The 24,006-nt window shown below is 38.3% G+C and overlaps 1 protein-coding gene across 1 annotated transcript in view; it reads right to left on the bottom strand.

Annotated features, from left to right (window-relative positions):
• The window catches only part of grin2ca (glutamate receptor, ionotropic, N-methyl D-aspartate 2Ca), a 68,665-nt gene that overhangs the window by 44,517 nt on the left and 142 nt on the right, over nt 1–24,006 (bottom strand). Inside the window, exon 2 of the mRNA XM_084407260.1 lies at nt 3,147–3,588. Within this exon, the coding sequence (XP_084263386.1) occupies nt 3,147–3,572 (426 nt within the window). The 5' untranslated portion in view covers nt 3,573–3,588. The remainder of the gene's footprint in view (nt 1–3,146; nt 3,589–24,006) is intronic.

Raw genomic sequence — 24,006 nt, 5'->3', positions numbered from 1 at the left:
GGGAGGCCATCTGGTGTGACGGTGGCATTCATCAGTCAGAACCTGAGATGCCTGTCAACAGTCCACTGGGTGCAGCAGTGCCAGCCTGCCAATGAAAGCTTTAAACTTAGAGCTAGGAAATAATACTTCAATCCTTTAAACCCTCATCATAGGATTCATATCACACATACTACGGCAATATGCCTTTACAACTATACAAGTACATTTTGTATAGGCTGGCTAGTATATCCTAATCTGTTGTGCAAGCTCGTGTTTTTATAAATGCATGTTTTCAGATGGTGAAAATGTCATGATTATGACAGTGTACCAGACTAAAGTTAATAAACACATCACAGACAAAAAAAATAATCTCTTATAAAACAACGTGGGATAAAAAGGAAAGCCATTGAGAAATCCTACATTTTCATCTCAATAAGCTCTATAAACACAATATTACTTTGTTTCAAACAAATACAAATAATCATAAAAAACGTAAATAGTCTGGGATGATTATGCATAAAAATACCACCTCAAAGACAATAAAAGACTCTAAAATATGTTCAATTTGCAGCTTCAGTTTGACAGAATTGATGACTTCAATACAGTAAACACTAATCTATTTATCATTCAGACCATGCGTAAAAATGTAATACTTTTTTTCAGTCTGGTCGAAAATGCAATAACATTTATTTAAAGTTGGACCTAGCTAGCCGTTTTGCGCTGCCGTCCTTGAGTAATAAAGATTTTCATAGACCGATAAATGGATTAAGCATTAAAAACAATGAATATTCTGTTCTATTCAAGGAGTGTTTTGAATATAAATACAGTCAGATGGCAAAAATCTGCTACAGAATCACAAAGCAACAGTTTCAAATCACTAGATGCCATTAACTAGACGTCAACAGTCCATTTCATAGCTTCATATGTGGTGCCCTAAATAAAAATTATATTTCTATATTTATTCCTGGACCTGCTCAATGTCATTGTTCATAGCCATCTGCATAGAAGCAATAAAACAGACGGGGATAATCTATTGTCCCTCTCAGCTCCATTTTGAACTGACACAAAAGGTCAGCTGATCTTTGTTTCACTGCAGTGGTCTGAACAACACAGTGACGCATGTAGAAAGAGGATGGAGCTGCTAGGAGTTAAAACTCCTGATGTATTATAGATCTCTAATGAGTCATCCATATCAAGGCTCCTTCACAAATAACCACAGACTCCAGACAAACTGCAAGAAAAAAGAAATTACATTAAAGTGGTTTGTAGAAGAATCTTACTTATATGCGTGCAGTAATTTTCTCTGATGGACTGCCTACAAACTGTGACACTTATCATCAAACACACAAAAAGTGATGACAAAATTATAGACATTTCCAATCTGATTGGTCTAAAATTGGCAGGGTCCTTGCCAGAAGAAATTGCAAAAGAAAAATTCTAAAGAAATTATTTTTTATTTTATGTGAGGCAGTTATTTAAACAAAATATGTAATAAATATGACAAATTCTGCAGTATTATGTATGTAAGCGAAATAACCGATACACGTATTTCAAAGTCTGCACACTCATTCAGATTGCTGCGTCATTATTTAAATGCACTATGTTTCCAGCCAATCGTTGTGGTATTATCAATATTTATCCGCCCCTAAACATCATCTACGAAAAGATTAAGTAAAGCAAATGAAAGCTCAATGATGCTGACTGCACTACATAACTTTGGAAAACCAACCCCTGCAAACTATATTCAAGCAGGGGAAACCAATTGAGCTTGTAAATAATGAAAACATGATGAATGAAGATTCTCTAATTCGCCACTATTTCCCCAGTTCTGTGCTGAAAAACAAGGGTTTCTGGAAATGAACACTGGACTCAATGCTGCGTCCCAAGACATTTTAGCATTGAGAGACGTCTGCTTGAGCCTAATTTGACCTTTTCTTTACTTTTCATCATCTTTTTCATCACTTTTCATCAAATTTTATGATCGCCAATTAAATCAACCAGCTTCTCCAATTAATTCTGCTGTCACACTAGAGATTTTGGTGCAGACCAAATCTGTTTGATGCCAGAGATTGGTTTGTTTAGTTGACGTGAGTGTTGATAGTGTTGTTTTATTGGGTGTGCAGCAAATATTTTAATAACACAGTAAGTCATTACCTAGCAACAGTTGTAAACAACTGCCAGTACCGTTCATGGTGGTACTTATTTCATATCATTAACATTTATGCATTTAGAAGACGCTTTTTCCAAAACGACTTACATTGTATTCAAGCTCTACATTTATTTTTCAATTCATGCATTCTCTGGGAATCGAACCCATGTTAGCACCATTATGCTTTTCTGTTTGAGCTACAGCAATGCTACTCGTGTTGATGATGCAAACATACCGCAGTTTCGACCCATAAGTAAAGGCATTCATTTTTATAGGTGCATGCATTCCATGGGATTTGAACCCATGGCCTTTGGCATTGTTAATGCTATGCTCTTCTGTTTAAACTACAGGAAAGCTACTCATGTTGATGATGCAAACATACCACAGTTTTAGAACAAAAAGTACATTTATGGATATTACAAATGTTTTTATAACTTGGGTACGCATTCCCTGGGAATCGAACACATGACATTGTCTTTGCTAGCGCCATGCTCTACTGTTTTGAGCTAAAGGAATACAAGTAGTAAGATGTGAAAACAGCTCAAAAGTCCTTTTATAGGGACTTTTATTATAACGCAGTGAATGCCATTATGAGTACTTAATTCTGGGGTCAAACATATTTGTATAATTATTTACCATTAAACTGTAGAGTATATCGGATCATTGTCCAAAGTTCCCTGGCGCTCTCTTTCTTCTAAAATAATAACATTATTTAATCTCAAATCAATATTTCATGTCCATTTATTTATACATTTGCTAAGAAGCCTTGTAATTAGCGAGATAATGGACAGTCAGCCAAAAATAACCCCGTTCTGGGAGATTCAGGACCTCTCCACTTCACATCAGGGCCTCGATGACCCAGTCAGGGTTTTTTTGCATGCTGAATGTACATTTTCCCTAACGAATCTTTGATGCAGACCGTGAAAGAACTCTGGGGGAATGTATGAACGCCCAGAAATCAGAGTTTACCCATCCAGGTCAAGCAACTTTAGAAACTGGCACAGTGCTCGACTCTGACCTTGTGAGGCAGGACAACGGCGGATCCCCCACTGATGCCCACAATGGGCACGGCCGTCTGGGTGGAGATGAAGTCCAGGATCTGCGCCACGGCCTCGGACCCAATGTTATCTTCAAAGACCACCCCGTGCACCCTGTTAGCAGCCAGCGTGTCGCAGATGCGCGTCAGTAGATTGCGCGGGTTGGTGTTGTTCACCAGCACAGTGATGGGGTTCACCTCCAGCGGCAGGTCCAGGAAGTTCTCCCGGCTCAGTCGCCCCTTTATCTCCAACTGGTAGGCGGAGCCGCTGAACACCACCGCCACGTTCACGGTGGGCTCAACCATCCCGAACGGTCGGCACTGGCAGCGGGGGGCGGAGAAGACATACAGCAGCAGCAGCAACGGCAGCCACAGTGTGTCGCTGAGACAGCCTAGATGAACGCCCATCTCAGTCGCCTACTGCCTAGATGGAAGAAAACAAATGGGTGTGAATTACCAGGGATGGTGGGGTTTAATGGTGGTTGACCTTCTAATTAAGGTTTGAAGCACTACAGAAAGAAGTCAAAACAAAAAGTTTGTGAATGTGTTAATGCAGTAAACATTTACTACGGTTAATTCGTTAGTAATCGGATTGGTGGCTCGGACTGAAAAGCCTTCATGTAAACACCTCACATGTAAATGAAAATGACTGGATTCATTCGGATTGGTGAAAATGTTTTCATGAAAACATTGCTAATATGAGGAACAACTAATGTTTTAGTAATCATTAATGTTGTGCAGCATTTATGTCTCAGTCAGATTACAACCAAAATTATTTTTCTGGCAACGTTTATAACGCAAAAATTTATCCATGTGTCGATGGCAGAAAAGAATCTCTATGGAAGACACTACTTTGACATAGATTTTTTTTTTTTTCGTAGATTTACAGGTAAATAAGAGAATTTGGATTGCATGCGATGAAACAGCAGATTGCACTTCATAAATAAACAGATTTTACTCAACACACAAAAAAATATTATTCAATATGACTAAATCAGTCTAACCATATAACGGGTATAATAATAACCATATAATAGGTTACACAAAAAAAGTAAGTGTAAAAAGAGGCAGTAGTCAGCATGTTTTCCCAATGAAATTCTGAAGCGACTTTTCTTAGGCTGACGTCTACTTTCTCAAACCATTACCTCCAACAACCTTCATTCTAGCTTGTTGTGCCAACATTTCATCATCCAATTGATTCCTAATGGATTAAATAAAAGTCCTCCACTAATTTTTTCTGTATATTCTCACTCAGAAATACACAAATTACACAAGTAAAATGTGCTGCAAACACTGTTGCATCTTGACCTTAATGTCCAAATAAACTAAATAAAAAGTCTAAGTAAAAAGTTTTAATTCAAAAATATTATTCATTATTTTTAAATTATTACATTAGGTTACTCTTTTTAAGAGCCAGATCAGGTAAAACAATATCTTCCTTAAGTCAAAATGAAAGCAAAAATGTACTTTCTTAATACATTTTCATGGTCCTGATTCTATGGTGCACATTATTCCAAAGAAAAATAATATACTTTGTAATCTATGTAAAAAAAAAATCTTTTCCAGACTCTGAAATAACTTTTTGGCTAACTCCCTCCCACATTTCATAATCATATAAATTTCCAATGGATAAAATCAGGAAAATTGATGGATAAAATGGTCAAAAAGCAGATAAAAAGAAGTCAAATGGGTTGTGAACACAGATTAGTGTTGAACTCAAGGTCGATTGGTAAGTGTCTAATTTGCACTCTAAAGATACACATGGAATTTAACTGTTGTGCACACACAGTGCAAAAGGTGGGGTATTGTAAAAGGATCAGTTTCATCCACGCAACAACATTGCCATAATACTTCATAATCCAGACATCAGAGCCGTTCTGTTGTCAGTCGGCATTAACGCATCAAGCCAACCTTTTAGAACTATTTTTATATGAAATGTTAGAGGCCATTAGAGTCGTATTGCACGTTTACAGTCATGCTCATGAGTCACTGGGTTGTCCAGCTGCCGTACTAAGAGCCGCCACTCTCAAACCACATCCAACAGATGGCGGGTACTGTAAAAAAAAAAAAAAAATTCAACAAATGGAGAATGTGTGGATTTATAAGTCCTAACTTGTGTGCCTTTGGCCTTTATTTTTGCAGACCGTCTAACATAATCCCTGAAATGAAAAGTCAATATATGTTAGAAACAGTGGCCTTAAAGTTATGTTTTTAGATTTTAAAGCATGTTTTAATCCGTCAATATGGATAGAAAATCCTTAGACGTAAAACTGAGGTTAATTTGAGCTTTCATTTATCATCTTCCATTTATAACTCGCCCAATCTTCCTCAGATCTCAGATCCAGCAATATCAAAGCAGTGATCCTTGAACAGCATCCATATTGACGCGTAGGGTTATCCGTCAGACTCAGCACTGTTTTTAAAGGGATTCAGTTCTTTGAATGGCTTTAGCTGTCCAGCCGCCTGGAGACCAGTGCTGTGGAGATGCCACTTTTAACATGCTGACCAAATTTACAGTGTCTCATGAGCCAGACACCATGTAATCCCTCTGTAATCCCCCCTAGTATGTCATGCTTCGCGGCCTGATGGTATCACCTCATCTGATGGTCTCGTGTGGCACAGAAGCTTGCTGTAATGCCTTTATTCCTGCATCCACCCTGTACAGCAGGTTTACATGTAATGCTTCGCATGTACACTACATGTACTGAGCTTTAAGGACAGTAAGATTATTTTAATGGTTTTAAAGGAAGTCACTTTGTGCTCACCAAGGCTGCATAATTCAAAAATACAGTAAAAACAGTAATATTGTGAGATATTATTACAATTACAATAACTGTTTTCTATTTGAATATATTTTTATTACTTTGATCAATTTAATCCATCCCACATGCTGAGAAAAACATTAATTTCTTTAAAAAAAAAATCTTACTGACCCCAAAGGTTTGAAGAGTACTGTGTATTTCTCTAACCAATATATAAATATATTCAGATTTTGTAGATTTTGTAATTTTGTAAATTCTTTAGACATTGTAATAGACGATATTCTAACATCAAACAGCTGGACAACTCAACTTTCAGGGATGTTATTGAAATTGTCCTCTTTCTACACTGTGTTTATATATATATATATATATATATTTATATATATATATATATATATTATATATATATATATATATACATATATATGAATCAAGTTCTGCAACACAATGAATTATTGATAAACAGTGGAGTACAAAATTTAACGGATTGGCCAAATGGCTCATCAGTGACCTAATCAAACACTTTGCTTTTGTCGATATGGCCTTTTAATTCAGGTATATGTCAAACAGACAAATGAACCATATTAAAGCATGTGGTGAATTTGATTAAAGCACATTATTGGTAAACGCGAGCTAAAGCACGGTGGAGCGTTTTATACAGCGACAGTGACAGATTTCAACACAGCAGTTGGCAGATTAAACATGGTTGCTTACTCGGAGGAAAGAGACGCACGACACACAGTCCACATGGCCTTGTTACTCTTACACAAATATCCATCAAGTGGAACAAAAAGTAAACGGGCACAATCTCATTTTTTCCCAATAGCTCTAACATACGAGTGCACTGGCTACGCACTAATTTCAATGCACAAGCTTGTCTGTTCGGTTGATTGATTACATTTACTCGTTCGCTATAACAGCTGTGACAAATGTTCAGCAATTTATTGATATAAATTGCTACTATAAATGATGTGAATGCAAACGGCGTGGTGCATTATTCATAAGTCCACACGTACAGCGAATTGTGATGTACATGAGTTACTAGGATTGCAGAATCAAACGGTTTTTGAACATCTGTCTTGACTAATGTTCATCAGAAATTAAGTGGCTTCCTTCCTCTTCTGGATAATATAATATAATATAATATAATAATAGAGACAATTAACAACTCAACTTTCAGTTCTCAATACAGTAATGCAAAAATCATATATTTTAATTATTTACAGAGTGAATGAATACATGAATGAACAAACAAACACATTTCAAGAAAACAATTGCTCAAAAACAACAAAATCTTAGAAGTGCTAAAAAATATTCCTAATTATTTATTTTTTTGGGTGATTTTTGCCTTTATTGTGATAGGATAGTATAGAGTGGACAGGAAGCGAGGTGGGAGAGAGACGGGGGACGGGATCGGGAAAGGTCCACGAGCCGGAATTCGAACTCGGGTCACCCGGAGCACTACGGCGCCATATGTCAGCGCGCTGCCCATGAGGCTATCGGTGCCGACATTCCAAATTTTTTTTACTTAGTATTAGAAAAGCTTTCTAGCGCTGGAGAGACCGAATCGGGAAGGCCTGAAAACAGACGCCAAGGTTGAGTTGTTTTTGTTCTATTTGTGAGTTTTGCCATGTTAGCTCTTGTAATGTTAGTAACAGGACAATTTTGAGTGTCATTGTTTGTCTAGAGCTGATGTCCTGCTGGCGACGAACAACCAACTCTTGCTTGTATATACTCTTCATATATACTGGTCATTTTTTGTTCTTCCTTTTCATTTGTTTGCCATCTTCACTTTATTTTTCATGGAGCATTATTTTGCTTAATAAAGAGACACTCTTGCATTGGGACGGAGCAATAAAGGGAGGGGTGTGTTTGTTTGGGATGATTTCAAATATCAACAGCGTTTCTCAGATATTGCTTACTGCACCTTTAATATGCAGCTATAAACAAGCCATTTGTAGGTTGTTTTCCCTGAGAAAAGTAAACACGGGCTCTGTTCGTTTGAGTAACCCAACAAGCCCGATACAGAAGCAAAGGCTTGAACCAGCATACATTTGTGGGCGGGACTATCTGTTTGTCCAACCAATAATGGAACACAGGGAAAATTATCCAGAAACAACAATCATTATTTTTCCAATTCCCTTTGGTGACTCTAGCGGCACACAGATAAAACACTTCACCTTTAAGAGTTGTAATCCAGTCAACCAATCTACAAGTCTATAATTTATACTCCATTTCCCCTCCTCTCTCTCACACTATTTTATTCTCTCCCTCCCTCTGTGGGTTTAATATGTGTCACTGTCCTTGCCTGTCCCGAGCAGCTATCAGTAGAAAGTTTGTGTGTCTGCTCAGATGAATGACCTCTCTGATTTGGCTCTCTGAAAGTCTCTGAGAAAGCCTCTGAGAACATAGACCAGATTAGATCAAAGTACCGACCACAGATCCAGCCTGGCATGAAGCGTCCCATCACGCTCGACTCCCTTCCCATCTTCTATTCCTTATCCACTACCACTCTTTTTTTGGACATGTATATTGTTTGTACAATGTCTTGAGCAAAAAAAAAAATGTGGAGATTATGTGTGCATACTGCAGGCCTGATTATACTGTATCTCTTGCAGCATGAACTTAATACAGTGCTTCAAACCTCAAAGAAGTGTTCAATACCCTCTAGTGGATGGAAGCAAGAAAAGCTACAATCACAAAGTTCTTATTGATTGCTATTGATACCATACATTGATTTTAACAAGACTACCCAAATAGCCCAACATATTTCTGTAAGCTGAAATCTGGTTTTGTAAGTTCTGGGGCTTTTAAAATTGGTAACTTCAAGGTCATTGTCAATCCAATTAAAAATTCCCATTAAAGTCCTCACACATTGGGAGGAACTATACATTTCTAAAAAGTATAATTCTTAGGAAAGTATTTCCATCCTTCCCCTAGCTCATTTTCCATTCAGTTGCAGCATTCTGGACCTTTGATATGTCAAAGAGAATTATATTCCAACTCCAGTTCCATCACACTCCGATTCAGTCAAATTACTCATAATGGTATGACATTTAAAGATGCACTCCTTCCCATAACTCCCTATTTGACGAGGCACATATCCATCGGAGATGACTGTAATAGCAAGAGAGAAAAGGGAAATACTAGGCCAACGTATTAAGCTTTCAAAAATCTTCTCTTTCATGTGCTTCACCTGTCAGTTGAAATAAAATTGAATATTGCACAAGAACTATAGCATATTGGCAAAAATCTTTAACATCCTGTGTAGCTTTACATATTATAATCCCTATATATTGCAGATATAATATAATATAATATAATAATGAATAAGGTAAAAAAATGTTTGGGTGGTTAAACATCTTGCTTAGCAAACTGTTCCCATTAAAATGCTCATGGGCTTGTAGGGGATTTGAAAGGGTAATTTCAAATTACACGCACCTTCACTGATCTCATTTTTGGACAAACAGCCGAGTCAATAAACAGACGCCGTTATTGTCACATCAGATCAAGGTCAGCGCTCTATTTTAATCTGAATCTTCGTGACTGTGGCGCTGACAAATTTTTAAACTGCAGCATTCATTCAGCCTGCCATCAGATTTCACCTCTTAGCTATCGTAACTCCACAGCCGACTGACTGTCATCGACCATGACAATCTCCAGGTTCATTTTTACCAGTGTTGTCATTATGGCCTCATGATAAACATCAGTAACAAGCTGTCACATTAATGCGCACATATACTTTCTCTCTGTTCCGCCCGCATCCATTCGTGCTTCCAGGTTGCAGGCAGCTACTGTACGGTATGGACAGAATTATCCGGGCAACACACGGCACTAAAATAATGCAATAAATATTAACCAATAACTTTTTTCATGTGACATAAAAACAACCCAATGTGCATAAATGTGTCATACAAGGAATTTGGTGATAATATAATTAATATTAATAATATACTTTTCTGTAAAAAGTAAATATTTTGTCTTATTAAAAATTATATTTCCACCATAAAAATGCAATATGTTATATTAAGGACCTTGCTTCCCACATCTGGGTTGAATATAATATAATATACCTTACAAAGTGTTTCTAAGGATATTGATTTTTAGAAAGCAGCTGTTTTGACTCCGAAATGGTGAACGGGAACATGGTTCATGTAACATTAGCTGTTTGATAACATAGTCAAGTCAAAGGCTAATCATAATAATTACCGTTATGTGTCCTACGTCCTACATAAAACGCAATACCATTTTGATACATCGACTTGATGAGCCTGTATGAGTGAGTGGAGGCGGGGCTCATTTGTATATTCATGGATCCAGGTGTACTAAATGAAGCAAGGGTGGGGAGTTACATTCAAGCTATTTTAAGGCATGATTTATTTATTTGTATTATTTTTTTTCACAGGAAAAAAACGTCTCAATATGCCAGTTTGGTGATCAAAGATGAGTTTTAAGGGATAAAATGATCATCTACAGGGGGACTTTAAAATATTTATTCAGTATAGATATAGATAGATTGTGTATCTGCCCACGCTAACCTTCCAAACCATGACCCTCTAAATTGAACCCACAAAGCCTTAACAATGTCTCACCACACAACCAATGCTCTCAATGTGGTTTCTTTAGTTGCCCTGCATCTTCTTATGCGCTTACCGCACTATACTTAACTCTAGGTTAAGGCAACTTTAAAGTACAGTATACAGCTCAAGGTATACAGTGTGAATTACTAACCCAAGGTTAAGCATAAGCAGTGAAACACAGTACAAGGTAACCCAGGATTGTGTTAACCCAGGGTTTAAAATGACCCCAATGCTAAACCCATTACGCATCATGACACATGACTGGCCTAGAGACTTTTTGCTGATTCTCTTGTGGTGTTGTGTTTGACAGTGTATTTTAGCATGTGCACGTGCTCACAGGGCTCTCATTAAGGCTGCTGCATGACTGTGGCTTAACGAGCCATTAAAGAGCCATTAAGACTCATTAAAGCACAGTCATGCAGCAGTCCTGCTGGCTTAACATGACACTGACTGATTCTGAGAGCTGCAGCAGGTTATCAAATGCCTCACAAGGTGACTGATCCAACATTGTACGGCCTTCTAGACCTTTTCTACGTCCAAATCTTACTGCATTTGAATGCATACAAATTAATGTCTCTTCATTTTTCTCATTTAATAGAGATCAAATGACATCTTTAGTCACTGGCAGTCACAAAGAACCAGACTAAAATAGAGGTTTGACCTTTATCTGTATTGGCAGATACCAGATGTCATTGCAATTAGGTTTTTACATTATCTAAACAAAATATGAGTGGTGTTTGCCTGTGCATGCCAACACAATGCTAAGATGTTCTGGGTGGTTGCCAGGATGCTGCTATGCGGTTGCTAAGGTCTACAAGTGGTTGCTAGCTGGTAATTTACTATTCCAAGCCAAAAGAGTCCACATACAAGTCTCTTTGACATTCCAGTTCCTCCTTCAGGGTGTTTTACTGTACACAAAGCATAAATAATAACAGGGCTAAAGGCACACTGGGGTAAAATACACATTCTAAACCACTAGATGGCACAAAAACTTGCCGCAGCTCTTACCCCTTATGTGGGGTAAAAGGCGCACCTTGCCACCTCATACATTTATACGATTTTGAAACAAACAATCCACCTTTATGATTTATTTTCACATTTAATATGTGGCTCCATCAATGCTCAATACAAACTTTTTTTTTTTTTCTGCAATCATACACTATATGAGTAGTGAAAAACACATTTTTCTTAGGGTGTGCCTTTAGCCCTGTTGCACCCTATATACAGTATATGACACTTAGAAAAGTAATATCACTCAACAACCTAATACTCAAATTGTGGTTGTAATATCAAATGCTACAACCCAACTAACTTGTTTAGTGTGGCATTTTTAACTAACAAGGCTATCTATTTTCCCCTTAATTACACTTATGACATCCACTAATAAATAATCAAGTATAGTAAGGCATAGTAACCAGTTCCAAGTTCCAAAATGTCTACATTTTTGGGGCAGTCCAAACAAAAAATGACCATCACCGGTTCTTTCATCACAATTCCAATAGAAGGTCAGTCAAGATCAGTGCATTGTCGGAGAAAGTATTTCCAAACAGTGTGCTCTGTTTTAAACTGCACATTTAGAAAACTGCAAAATGCAAATGATAAAAAGAAGCTAAGTTAAAAAAAAACATGGAAACCGTTTGCGGCATCAAACATATCACATTTACGTAATTTTGTCTTAAAATCTCAATATAGAAATCAAAGGTTACAACAAGCTTCTTCACACTGCTTCTCTCTCATCAGCATTAATCTTGATCATCAGAAAGGACATGGATCTGGTCCTGGACCAGCGCCTAGGACTTTCTGTAAAGATCTCTATTAACCCAGAGTCCTAGAAGGATGCAAAGAGTCCATCCATCAAGATCCTTTCCCCCAAACACATTTCTCACTCAATGTCAACCTTCTTAGCACAACAAGCCGATTTTCTTTTTCTTTTTTTGGTCTGGTTTTGCGTGAGTGTGAGGATTTTTTTTCCCAGGCTGTTTAACTGTAATAACATCTGAAAGGCAGCAGATTACGCTGGAATTGAAAATGTGTCGCAGGGGCAACGATCCATTTTACTTGACACATGTAGCCGTAGACTCCATATATCTTATATGGCACCACTGTTAACGCTAAACTCTAGCGCATCTTGGGTTATGGTGCGCAGCAAAACCATACTGGGTTTTCTTGTTAAATAGATACATACATGTGTGTGTGTGTGTGTGTGTGTGTGTGGGGGGGGGGGCTATTTGGAGTGTGGGATCATGATAAAACGGCCTTAAGCCGAGGTTGTGGCATCCGCCACAGAATCTCCCCTCGTCCAGATGTCATCAGGCTGCTTTAACAGCAGCATATCTGCTCACGCACAACACTCACTTTCTCCAACTCGCACTGCCACAAACCCACTCGCACAGAATAATCCACGTGTAAACATAGGCTACCACTTTGTTTTGTAATCTGCCTTGTGGATTGACACCCATCCGACATTTGTTGAAAATGTAGTAACTTTCAGCGACCTTTGCAGAGGGAAGGGACACAGCAGTGTTAGATACATCTCTGAAGTGAAAAAATTACTTGATTTTACTAAGTAATTCTATACTACTATACTAATATGATTATTTCATAATTTTTTTTAAAATTCTGTCATCATTTACTCACCCTTACGTCGTTTCAAACCTGTAAGACTTTCGTTCATCTTCGGAACACAAATCAAGATATTTTTAATGAAATCTGAGCGATTTCTGTCCCTCCATTAACAGCCTACGCAATTACGACTTTGACACTTCAAAAAGTTCATAAAGAGATCATAAAACTAATCCAATGGAATTGAGTGGTTCAGGCCAAATTTACTGTATATATGATGAACAAATTTAATTTAGACTTTAATTCACATATAAACATTCATCGATGCACACATCATTTGTGGTAAACGGAATCTCAAGCATGTTTGCCTGACGTGCGAGAACCAATGAGGTTCGTTATCGTGTTACGCAGCACGTTTGAGCTTCTGCAAGAACCAATGAGGTTCGTTCTCGTGTTACGCAGCACGTTTGAGCTTCTGCAAGAACCAATGAGGTTCGTTATCGTGTTACGCAGCACGTTTGAGCTTCTGCAAGAACCAATGAGGTTCGTTATCGTGTTACGCAGCACGTTTGAGCTTCTGCAAGAACCAATGAGGTTCATTCTCATCTTACGCAGCACATTTGAACTTCTGCAAGAACCAATGAGGTTCGTTATCGTGTTACGCAGCACGTTTGAGCTTCTGCAAGAACCAATGAGGTTCGTTATCGTGTTACACAGCACGTTTGAGGTTCTGCAAGAACCAATGAGGTTCATTCTCATCTTACGCAGCACGTTTGAGCTTCTGCAAGAACCAATGAGGTTCGTTATCGTGTTACGCAGCACGTTTGAGCTTCTGCAAGAACCAATGAGGTTCGTTATCGTGTTACGCAGCACGTTTGAGCTTCTGCAAGAACCAATGAGGTTCGTTATCGTGTTACGCAGCACGTTTGAACTTCTGCAAGAACCAATGAGGTTCGTTATCGTGTTACGCAGCACGTTTGAGGTTCTGCAAGAACCAATGAGGTTCATTCTCATCTTACGCAGCACGTTTGAGCTTCTGCAAGAACCAATGAGGTTCGTTATCGTGTTACACAGCACGTTTGAACTTCTGCAAGAACCAATGAGGTTCGTTATCGTGTTACGCAGCACGTTTGAGCTTCTGCAAGAACCAATGAGGTTCGTTATCGTGTTACACAGCACGTTTGAGCTTCTGCAAGAACCAATGAGGTTCGTTATCGTGTTACGCAGCACGTTTGAGCTTCTGCAAGAACCAATGAGGTTCGTTATCGTGTTACGCAGCACGTTTGAGCTTCTGCAAGAACCAATGAGGTTCGTTATCGTGTTACGCAGCACGTTTGAGCTTCTGCAAGAACCAATGAGGTTCGTTATCGTGTTACGCAGCACGTTTGAGCTTCTGCAAGAACCAATGAGGTTCGTTATCGTGTTACGCAGCACGTTTGAGCTTCTGCAAGAACCAATGAGGTTCATTATCGTGTTACGCAGCACGTTTGAGCTTCTGCAAGAACCAATGAGGTTCGTTATCGTGTTACGCAGCACGTTTGAGCTTCTGCAAGAACCAATGAGGTTCGTTATCGTGTTACGCAGCACGTTTGAACTTCTGCAAGAACCAATGAGGTTCGTTATCGTGTTACGCAGCACGTTTGAGCTTCAGCAAGAACCAATGAGGTTCGTTATCGTGTTACGCAGCACGTTTGAGCTTCTGCAAGAACCAATGAGGTTCGTTATCGTGTTACGCAGCACGTTTGAGCTTCTGCAAGAACCAATGAGGTTTGTTATCGTGTTACGCAGCACGTTTGAGCTTCTGCAAGAACCAATGAGGTTTGTTATCGTGTTACGCAGCACGTTTGAGCTTCTGCAAGAACCAATGAGGTTCGTTATCGTGTTACGCAGCACGTTTGAGCTTCAGCAAGAACCAATGAGGTTCGTTATCGTGTTACGCAGCACGTTTGAGCTTCTGCAAGAACCAATGAGGTTCGTTATCGTGTTACGCAGCACGTTTGAACTTCTGCAAGAACCAATGAGGTTCGTTATCTTGTTACACAGCACGTTTGAGCTTCTGCAAGAACCAATGAGGTTCGTTATCGTGTTACGCAGCACGTTTGAGCTTCTGCAAGAACCAATGAGGTTCGTTATCGTGTTACGCAGCACGTTTAAGCTTCTGCAAGAACCAATGAGGTTCGTTATCGTGTTACGCAGCACGTTTAAGCTTCTGCAAGAACCAATGAGGTTCGTTATCGTGTTACGCAGCACGTTTGAGCTTCTGCAAGAACCAATGAGGTTCGTTATCGTGTTACGCAGCACGTTTGAGCTTCTGCAAAAACCAATCGTGTTACGCAGCACGTTTGAACTTCTGCAAGAACCAATGAGGTTCGTTATCGTGTTACGCAGCACGTTTGAGCTTCTGCAAGAACCAATGAGGTTCGTTATCGTGTTACGCAGCACGTTTAAGCTTCTGCAAGAACCAATGAGGTTCGTTATCGTGTTACGCAGCACGTTTGAGCTTCTGCAAGAACCAATGAGGTTCGTTATCGTGTTACGCAGCACATTTAAGCTTCTGCAAGAACCAATGAGGTTCGTTATCGTGTTATGCAGCACGTTTGAGCTAAAACTGAAATAAAAATAAATTAAAGCTAAATAGAAAATAAAATGACAGGCACATAAAATGACTAAAACCTAAACAAACATTTTAAAATTAAAAGTAAAACTGAAAATATAAAATTAAAAGCTAATTCTAAATATGAATAAATATAGTGTATAAATAATACTAAAATAACACTGTCATTGACTTTCATCATATATAGACAAAAAGATATTCTCAAAAAATATCTTCTTTTTTGTTCCACAGCTTTGGAACAACATGAGGTTAAGTAAATGATGACAGAATTTTCTTCATGGGGCAACTGATCCTTTAAAAGGTACACTATGCAAGATTTGTACCTTAATCAAAATCATTTCAACGGTAAACAAACTCGTAGTAGGGTGAATCACGACTTGCTTTACGGCACGACGTCACATACATCAACAACATATGAAGCAGCCTCTATGGAAAACACTAGCACGCATTTCAGACGTGAATCATGGCAGAGTCGACGAAGAAAGCGCGGTCGGAAGAGTGCAGAGACGGCTCTGCGTGAGTGGTATTTACGACAGTAACGTTAAATACAAGTACTCCACAGCGACTCAGAGGCTGTTTGAGAAAAATGGAAACGGCATAGTGTGCCTTTAAAACTTCAAAATAAGTTACAAAGAATAAAGAAAATTAGCTGTAGTTTTAAAATCATAACCATCATCAGAGTCAAAATATACATGTGGGTGATTGCCAGGGTATTGCTATGCTGTTTCTAAGGTGTTCTGTGATTTTAGTAAATTATGCAGTTGCTAGGGTGTTGCTAGGGTAGTTGCTACAGTAGGTGGTTGTTTACACTAAAAACAATTGTTAACCAAAAAATGTGGTAATACTGAATGAATTAATAGACCTTAAGTCAAGAAAATACTTTTCAACAAAGCTAAATACATTATTAGGATATACCATGAAAACTAAATTTAAGGGTTAGATCAGATAGAAAAAGCTCCAAAAGGTAGTAACAAATGCAGATTACTGCTTTTTATAGTGTACTCAACAAGTCAAACATGTCACATGATATAATGTCACAAGTCACCTGCACGAGTTTAAAAATTAGAGTTAGGCCTAGTGATTTGAGCAAACTCTTAACCTTAAGTATGAACAATAAACTGTAAATGCAAATTGTAAATATATTTCCCAATACATTCACTTGTAAAAAGTAAATATCACATCTCACAGATGTAATATTGACACTGCAACACTGCAGTGCAGGGGAGCAGGGATATGCTTTGGTTTCTGCTGTTGTTTTCTTTGCATCCTCCAACGTTGTTTTTCTTCCTTGCCAGAGGACATTATAGTGGACAGGGTGGACTTGGACTGCATTCTGAATACAAATACAAGCACGTGTTTTGTGGACAGTAACACCTGAGCGTGCCAAAGGAGGTTCCCCGCTTCCGAACTTAGAGAGAGACGTGCGTAATCACGTTTCCACCTGCAGTTGAAGGAGAAATGTTCATTTCCTGCCCGTTTCTCAAAGGAATTACAGTGATTGACAGATTATGTGGCCATGGGAGCTTGTTGCTTAAGAAAGGTACAATTTCCCCTACATGACCTTGGAGCAATAATGCAAACTCTGCTTTTTCATCTGTCCCACAGCGGGTGTGTCATGGTTGTCATTTAATCAGGTTGGGTTGAACTCATTTGCATCACTAACCTCTCTCCTTTTTAAAACAAGTTCATATAAAAAAGATCTTATTCTTATCTATCTATCTATCTATCTATCTATCTATCTATCTATCTATCTATCTATCTATCTACCCAGCTAACAATTTTTGGTTCCCATAACGTTAGTTTTTGGTACCCAGAACATTCTCAGAATGTTAGTTTATGGTTCCCAGAATGTTATTTTTTATGGTAACCACCCAGCAACGTTCTGGGAACGTTATTTTATTGTTACATAAAAATAAAACCAAAAAAGAACGTTCCCCTAACGTAAGTATTTGGTTCCCAAAAAAATAACCAAAAAATAACATTAGGGGAACGTTCTGTGTTAACTGGGTATCTATCTATCTATCTGTTGTTCTGTCTGTCTGTCTGTCTGTCTGTCTGTCTATCTATAATCTGTCTATCTATCTATCTATCTATCTATCTGGTGGTAGATAAAAAAAATGGTAATTTGGTAATTCTGCATTTTTGTATGGTAGTATGCTATTGTGAGCATAAGTTGTAGTTAAAACACATGCTGCATTTGTGACATAAAATAATAATAAAAAGGGCTGAAAGTCACCGTATTTTGAGAATGTCTGTTAAGTGTCTGTGATGTTGCTGTTAAAACCCCCCTGTGGTGAAAATCAAGTTTTTAATGTTGTTTATATGTCTATGTGGTGTTTTTAATGTGCTTTAAGACAAACCATGTCTTGTCTCAAAAGAACCAAAGGCAGTCTCAAAAACGCAGTTTGAAATCGCGGGTGTTTCTGACGTCACAAACTACCTTGTAACCAATCGCGTCAACGTGCCGGCGGGCTTAGCATATCATTAACAGCGAGACAGCAGGGGAGTCTCGAGAGAAGCCAGGTTATCCCGGTATATTTTTTTGCTGATATGAAAAATCGGGTAGATTTAGCAGTATAGCGGGTGTATGTTGTTCAAAGTGTTTCTGATGATTGTTAGAAGGCAGACTGAGATGGTGAACGGGAACATGGTTTGTGTAACATTAGCAACACATTATTAGCTGTTGATAACATAGTCAAGTCAAGCAAAAGGCGCAATCATAATAATTACCGTTATGTGTCCGACGTTGAAAAGACGATACCATTGCAGCGTTTACCTTAGTAAGTTGGCCGAGTGAATCAATGAGCTTGAGTGAGTGGAGGCGGGCTAATTAGCATATTCATGGATCCAAATCTAAATGAATGGATCTAAATGAAGCAAGGGTGTGGAGTTACATTCAAGCTATTTTAAGGCATAAAGAAACGTTTAAATATGTCCTTTTAGTGATCAAAGATGAGTTTTAAAGAATAAATGATTGACTACAGGGGGACTTTAACGAATTCTCCTCACCGATGGAGTCAGTTTAAGTCATTTAAGCATTTCTAAGCTCTGGGCGACACATAATGTAAAAACTCGCTGACAAGGCATTGTCCTGTATGCTGTGATGCAGCGCTGGATGTTGTTCTTGAGAGACAGATCTCATCAAGCGGTGTGAGCAGAGCCAGTCGTTCATTTAAAATACTGGACAGCACAACAGTCTTAAAAGAACAGCTCACCCAAAAAAGAAACATTAGCATTTACTGACGTTTTTTTTTTTTTTTTAAGCCATTGTATGAATTTCCTAATATGTCGATACAGTGCACAAGTCATCTAGACTCAAGAGCAGCATGAACATTCTGTAAAACATCTGTTAATGTTCACAAAAGAAAGAAATGGCTTGAGGGTGAGTAAATGATGCCAGAATACAAATTTTTGGGTGAACAGCCACAGCCATAGCTCAAACAGTCATTCAATTTACGGCACTGTCATTGTGGCTTTCAACGTCGTCATCTTCATAAAACCACATCAATTCATTAGACTGCCAGCAAGAACAGCCCTACTGCCCCAGTCTAATTCATTTACTGTCTCAGTGCAAAGATTGAATGTCGTTCTGTGGCAATAGGTGATCTCAGACAACATAATGAACGTAATGCAATTCCTCAGCATCAACTGCTGAAATGTTTCAGTCCCACTGCTAAAGTGCGTTTGTTCACCTGGGGTGCGCTGTTGTGTGTGTGTGAGACATTTTTACATGTGTGTTTGGTGTGTATATGTGTTGAATGTCCGGGCCGTCGTAGGATTAAGACAACATCTGTTTAGAAATGTCTGTTTGACTGCTGATTTGACCTGTTTGCCTAGTGTGCTGTAAGTCTTTGCCAGGGTGTTGCTATGGAGTTGCTGAGATTAAAATTGAAGCAAGCTGTCAACCTTCTGCTATTTTATAGAGAATAAATGTCTGCAACTAAATGCAAATGCAACTGATTTTAAAGTAAAGAAGAAAGAAAGAAAGAAACTCTACCACTGGGATATTGTTGTGGGTCGGGTAATGCAAAAATCATAACAGAACAGTTGGCTTAATTTCAATTCATTTGTTTGAATTTGAATCAAATTAGCCACATCCCGTAGGAACTTGAACTGGAATTTTAATATAAAACGATGAGGAGTTTACTACACATGTGGTGCATTCTGGGCAATGAAGTGTTCTATCTATCTATCTATCTATCTATCTATCTATCTATCTATCTATCTATCTATCTGTCTGTATGTCTCTCTCTCTCTCTATACTGAATCTGTCAATCAACCTGCAAACTTCAAACTTTTTTCTTGCTTTTCTAGGTAAAAATGTGTGATATGAATTTCTTTGGATTGCAATTCATTTTAATTGTATAACTTTACATTCAAATGTGAATTGCATCTGAACTCTGCATCCTGTTTGCTACCTCGAATTAAATTATTAGTTACTGCATTAGTTCAGACATGCATACATCAGTTTCAGTACACAGTTTAGTAAGAAATGGTATAATTTATATTTAGATGAAATCTTGTTTTTATGTAAAGAATCTGCTGGGATAAGTGTTGCGTTGTGAGTATTGAGTGTTGCCAGATAAGGCGAGTGGACGGGCAGCTCTATTCTGCTTGTGTTCTGTGTAAGCAGAGAACAGATGCATTGATCCCAGGGTTCGCTGGCTCCACACTGCACTGACTTGTCCACCACACAACAGGGTGGACGTACACACAGACTCTCTGACATAGAAGCGCACATGGGCATTTGAGAACCAGCACACACTCACCCTCTCCATGTCTTGGCTCACTTTCCCAAGCTCTTCCTCTGATCATCGCCTTTCTTTTTGGGAAAGATCACTTTGTTCTTAAGATTGTGTGAGCCACTATTACTATTGCTCATACTTAAGCCTGTAAAGCCAACTGCATCACATCTGATAGGCACATTTAAGCCCTCTAAATTATCAACATGATATCAACATGCTGTCTGCAATCTAGTGTTCATGACCTCTGCCATCCATCATTTCCGTAAGTAATAGGCCTTTTAAAATAATAAGAACGTTCCCCTTCATGTTGTGGTACACGTGTCTTTTTGCTGTGAAACCTTTACTTTTATATTGTTATCCTTACGGTTATATTATGTTATTCTTATGAAATATAGTTATATTTCAAGATGAAGGCTTACTGGACTGAAGCGACGTAGAATTTTGAAAAATCATGTTAAAATATTATTTTCAAATATGATACATCAGAACTTTAAGAAATGGAATCTCTCAATCATCATTGTATTGCATTGCTTTACAGACCCTTTCCAAAAAATTAGAATATCATGGAAAAGTTTATTTATTTCCATAATTCCATTCAAAACGTTAAACTTCCATAGATTATAGATTCAGGGCCCACAACTTAAACGATTTCAAGTATTTAGTTGTTTATTTGTACATAATTTGGGCTTCCAGCTCATAAAACCCACGAAAACAGGATTTCAAAAAATTAGAATATTACATGAAATCACACAGTAATTACACAGTGATACCATGGTCATTGAACCAGGTTTTGGTTATTTTGGTAGTGTGGGCAGGTGCAAATCCTGCTGGAAAATGAAGGAAGCATGAAGTGCTCTGAAAATGTCCTGGTAGACGGCTGTGTTGACTCTGGATTTAATAAAGCACAGTGGACCAAAGTCCTCTTTTCTGATCTCATTTGGAAACCAAGGTCCCAGAGTCTGGAGGAAGAATGGAGAGGCACACAATCCAAGATGCTTGAAGTCCAGTGTGAAGTTTCCACAGTCTGTGTTGGTCATCGGCTGGTGTTGGTCCACTGTGCCGTCCACTCAACGCAGCCGTCTACCAGGACATTTTCAGAGCACTTCATGCTTCCTTCATTTTCCAGCAGGATTTGCACCTGCCCACACTGCCAAAAGAACCAAAACCTGGTTCAATGACCATGGTATCGCAGTGTAATTACTGTGTGATTTCATGTAATATTCTAATTTTTTGAAATCCTGTTTTCGTGGGTTTTATGAGCTGGAAGCCCAAATTATGTACAAATAAACACCTAAATACTTGAAATCGTTTAAGTTGTGGGCCCTGAATCTATAATCTATGGAAGTTTAACGTTTTGAATGGAATTATGGAAATAAATAAACTTTTCCATGATATTCAAATTTTTTGGAAAGGGTCTGTATATGCTTTGCCTCCTACATTAAAAACTACAGAGCTTTAATCATAAATCATTTGGAGATATAGAGTGACAACTGATATTTATACGCATTTCATATTTTTGCTCAGTTTGGGCCTCTTAATAAAATTGAGGTGTTTTTTCTTAGTATAAGCTCCTTATTCTTCTATATCATATTATATGAGCCATAAAAGCCTAATGTATCAGATGTGATAATCAACAAAAAACACATGACATTTTTTTTTTAAATCTATATTTTGTCAAAAGGTTCAATAAACTGTTCCATTAAAAAAAAAAAAAAATCGGACTATTATTTCATATGTCAGGCTTTACAGGGTTAGAGAGTTGAACAACTGAACAAACCATAAGGAGGGACCTGATCCACAATAGCATAGATACTTTTACATTCGGCCAATAAACAACAACCAAAAAGCCAGTCAAAACACCCTGGCAACCACCTAAGAATGTTGCGGCACGTTCTGCATCATCAAACAGCACTTGCAATGTGAACTCTGTCTCATCTGTGAGGAAAAAAAATCTGCAAAAATGTTGCCATTAGCTTATCACTGGGACAGTTCCCTCAAAGGTGCACCTTTGTGTCTTATTTAACCCTTAAATGGTGCATTTTAGTAATGTAAGGTAATAATATGCACCCTATATGGTACAAAGGCAAATCTTTAAAGCCTATTATCCCAGTGACAAGCTAAGGTTATAATTTTTTCACACGTATAGCAGGTTAACCTTGAGAAATCTAGTAACCTGTAAGTGATTTCATTTTTTTAAAACCCTGAAAAAATAGACATCGCTGCTGAAAAATAACTGTTCTAAACAAGCTGAGAGAGTGTGACACATAAAGCCCAAAGACTGCAATTAAGGCTTGAATGCAGAGAGAACACCTCATAGTCTCGACGTAACAGTCGGCCACTTGACGTAACTGTCCTACACTTCTACAAACGTACACTGTGTCCTTCATAGTACACACACTACAGATGCAGTGCCAACCCTCTCAGATCTTCTGTACATTTCTCAGCAAATATCCTAATTGAAACATCTAACTCCAGCCTATGTGCGTATAACTACAACGTGCAAAACTTCTTATTATTAAAAGTAAAATCATATATCAGATCACATCTCAGTTCATAAAACACTGTTATAATTCTTCTCACAGAAAAAAAGTATTACTCTGATAGCACTGCTCTAAAGGAGAACGAGGACACAAGGGCAATCAGGTCATTCTGCAAAATGATTTTTACTAATCATCTCCTGTTTAACCATGTAATAATTTTTCCCTGAAAAGCATCTCGATATGACTGACAACTGAAGAGCTATAATTATGATTGCGATGATGTTTTTCTATTTGCCCTGGAGCAAATATTTAGCTGGGCTGTTTCTAATTTTGAAACTGTCACCCACCACTGCGATTTCCTAATAACTTTCCCTCCTCTTTTTCCTGACCATTTTTGTTCAAGATTACTTGTGATTGGATCTGATAGCTTTCACCTTTTGTCTTTTCTAGCCATCTCAAGTACCTCTCTTTCCATTATCCACCTTGCTCTTATGAAGCACCCTCTTCTCACTATGAAAGTGGAACATTATCACAGCTTCAGCGGGACGAATCCCAAATGCGTCAGTGTGTGCTCCTTAATAACTGCTCCCAACAGTAATTACTGAAAGCTGTCATTGCTTCCTATCCAAGATTTCTCAGTTCACCTCTCAACGGAATTCATTTTCTAGCCGCTTTAACATTCCAGCACAGCGACTTTAACGGGAAACGCACTCAATTTGCAGTGAGAAGTGATTGATCTTTGTAGTACCTGCAAGTCGAAAACCACAGAGCGACATACTGCAGAAACGACGTGCTTTAACCTACAGGTTTTTTTGGGGGGGGAGGGGGGTTCGGTTGAAAGAAAACTTTACAATTTCAACAAGCATCCAACCTGTGGGTGCATCGACTTGAGATGACACAGTTTCGCAGCCCTGTCCGAACACAGCAAGGCACTTTCAGGATGATTCATAACACAAACACACTTAGCATTCGCACAAATCCTAAATAAATCTGCTGTTAAAACACAGTTATGTCACTAAAAGCACAAATTAACAGGTGCGCAACTTCAAAAATCCCATTCAAAGTGTGTCTACATATATGCGTGCGCCAGCAACATCCT

The sequence above is a fragment of the Rutilus rutilus genome (genome assembly GCF_951802725.1).
Source record: "Rutilus rutilus genome assembly, chromosome: 1".
NCBI classification, from domain to species: domain Eukaryota; kingdom Metazoa; phylum Chordata; class Actinopteri; order Cypriniformes; family Leuciscidae; genus Rutilus; species Rutilus rutilus.
This window is presented reverse-complemented; position numbering and strand designations above follow the sequence as displayed.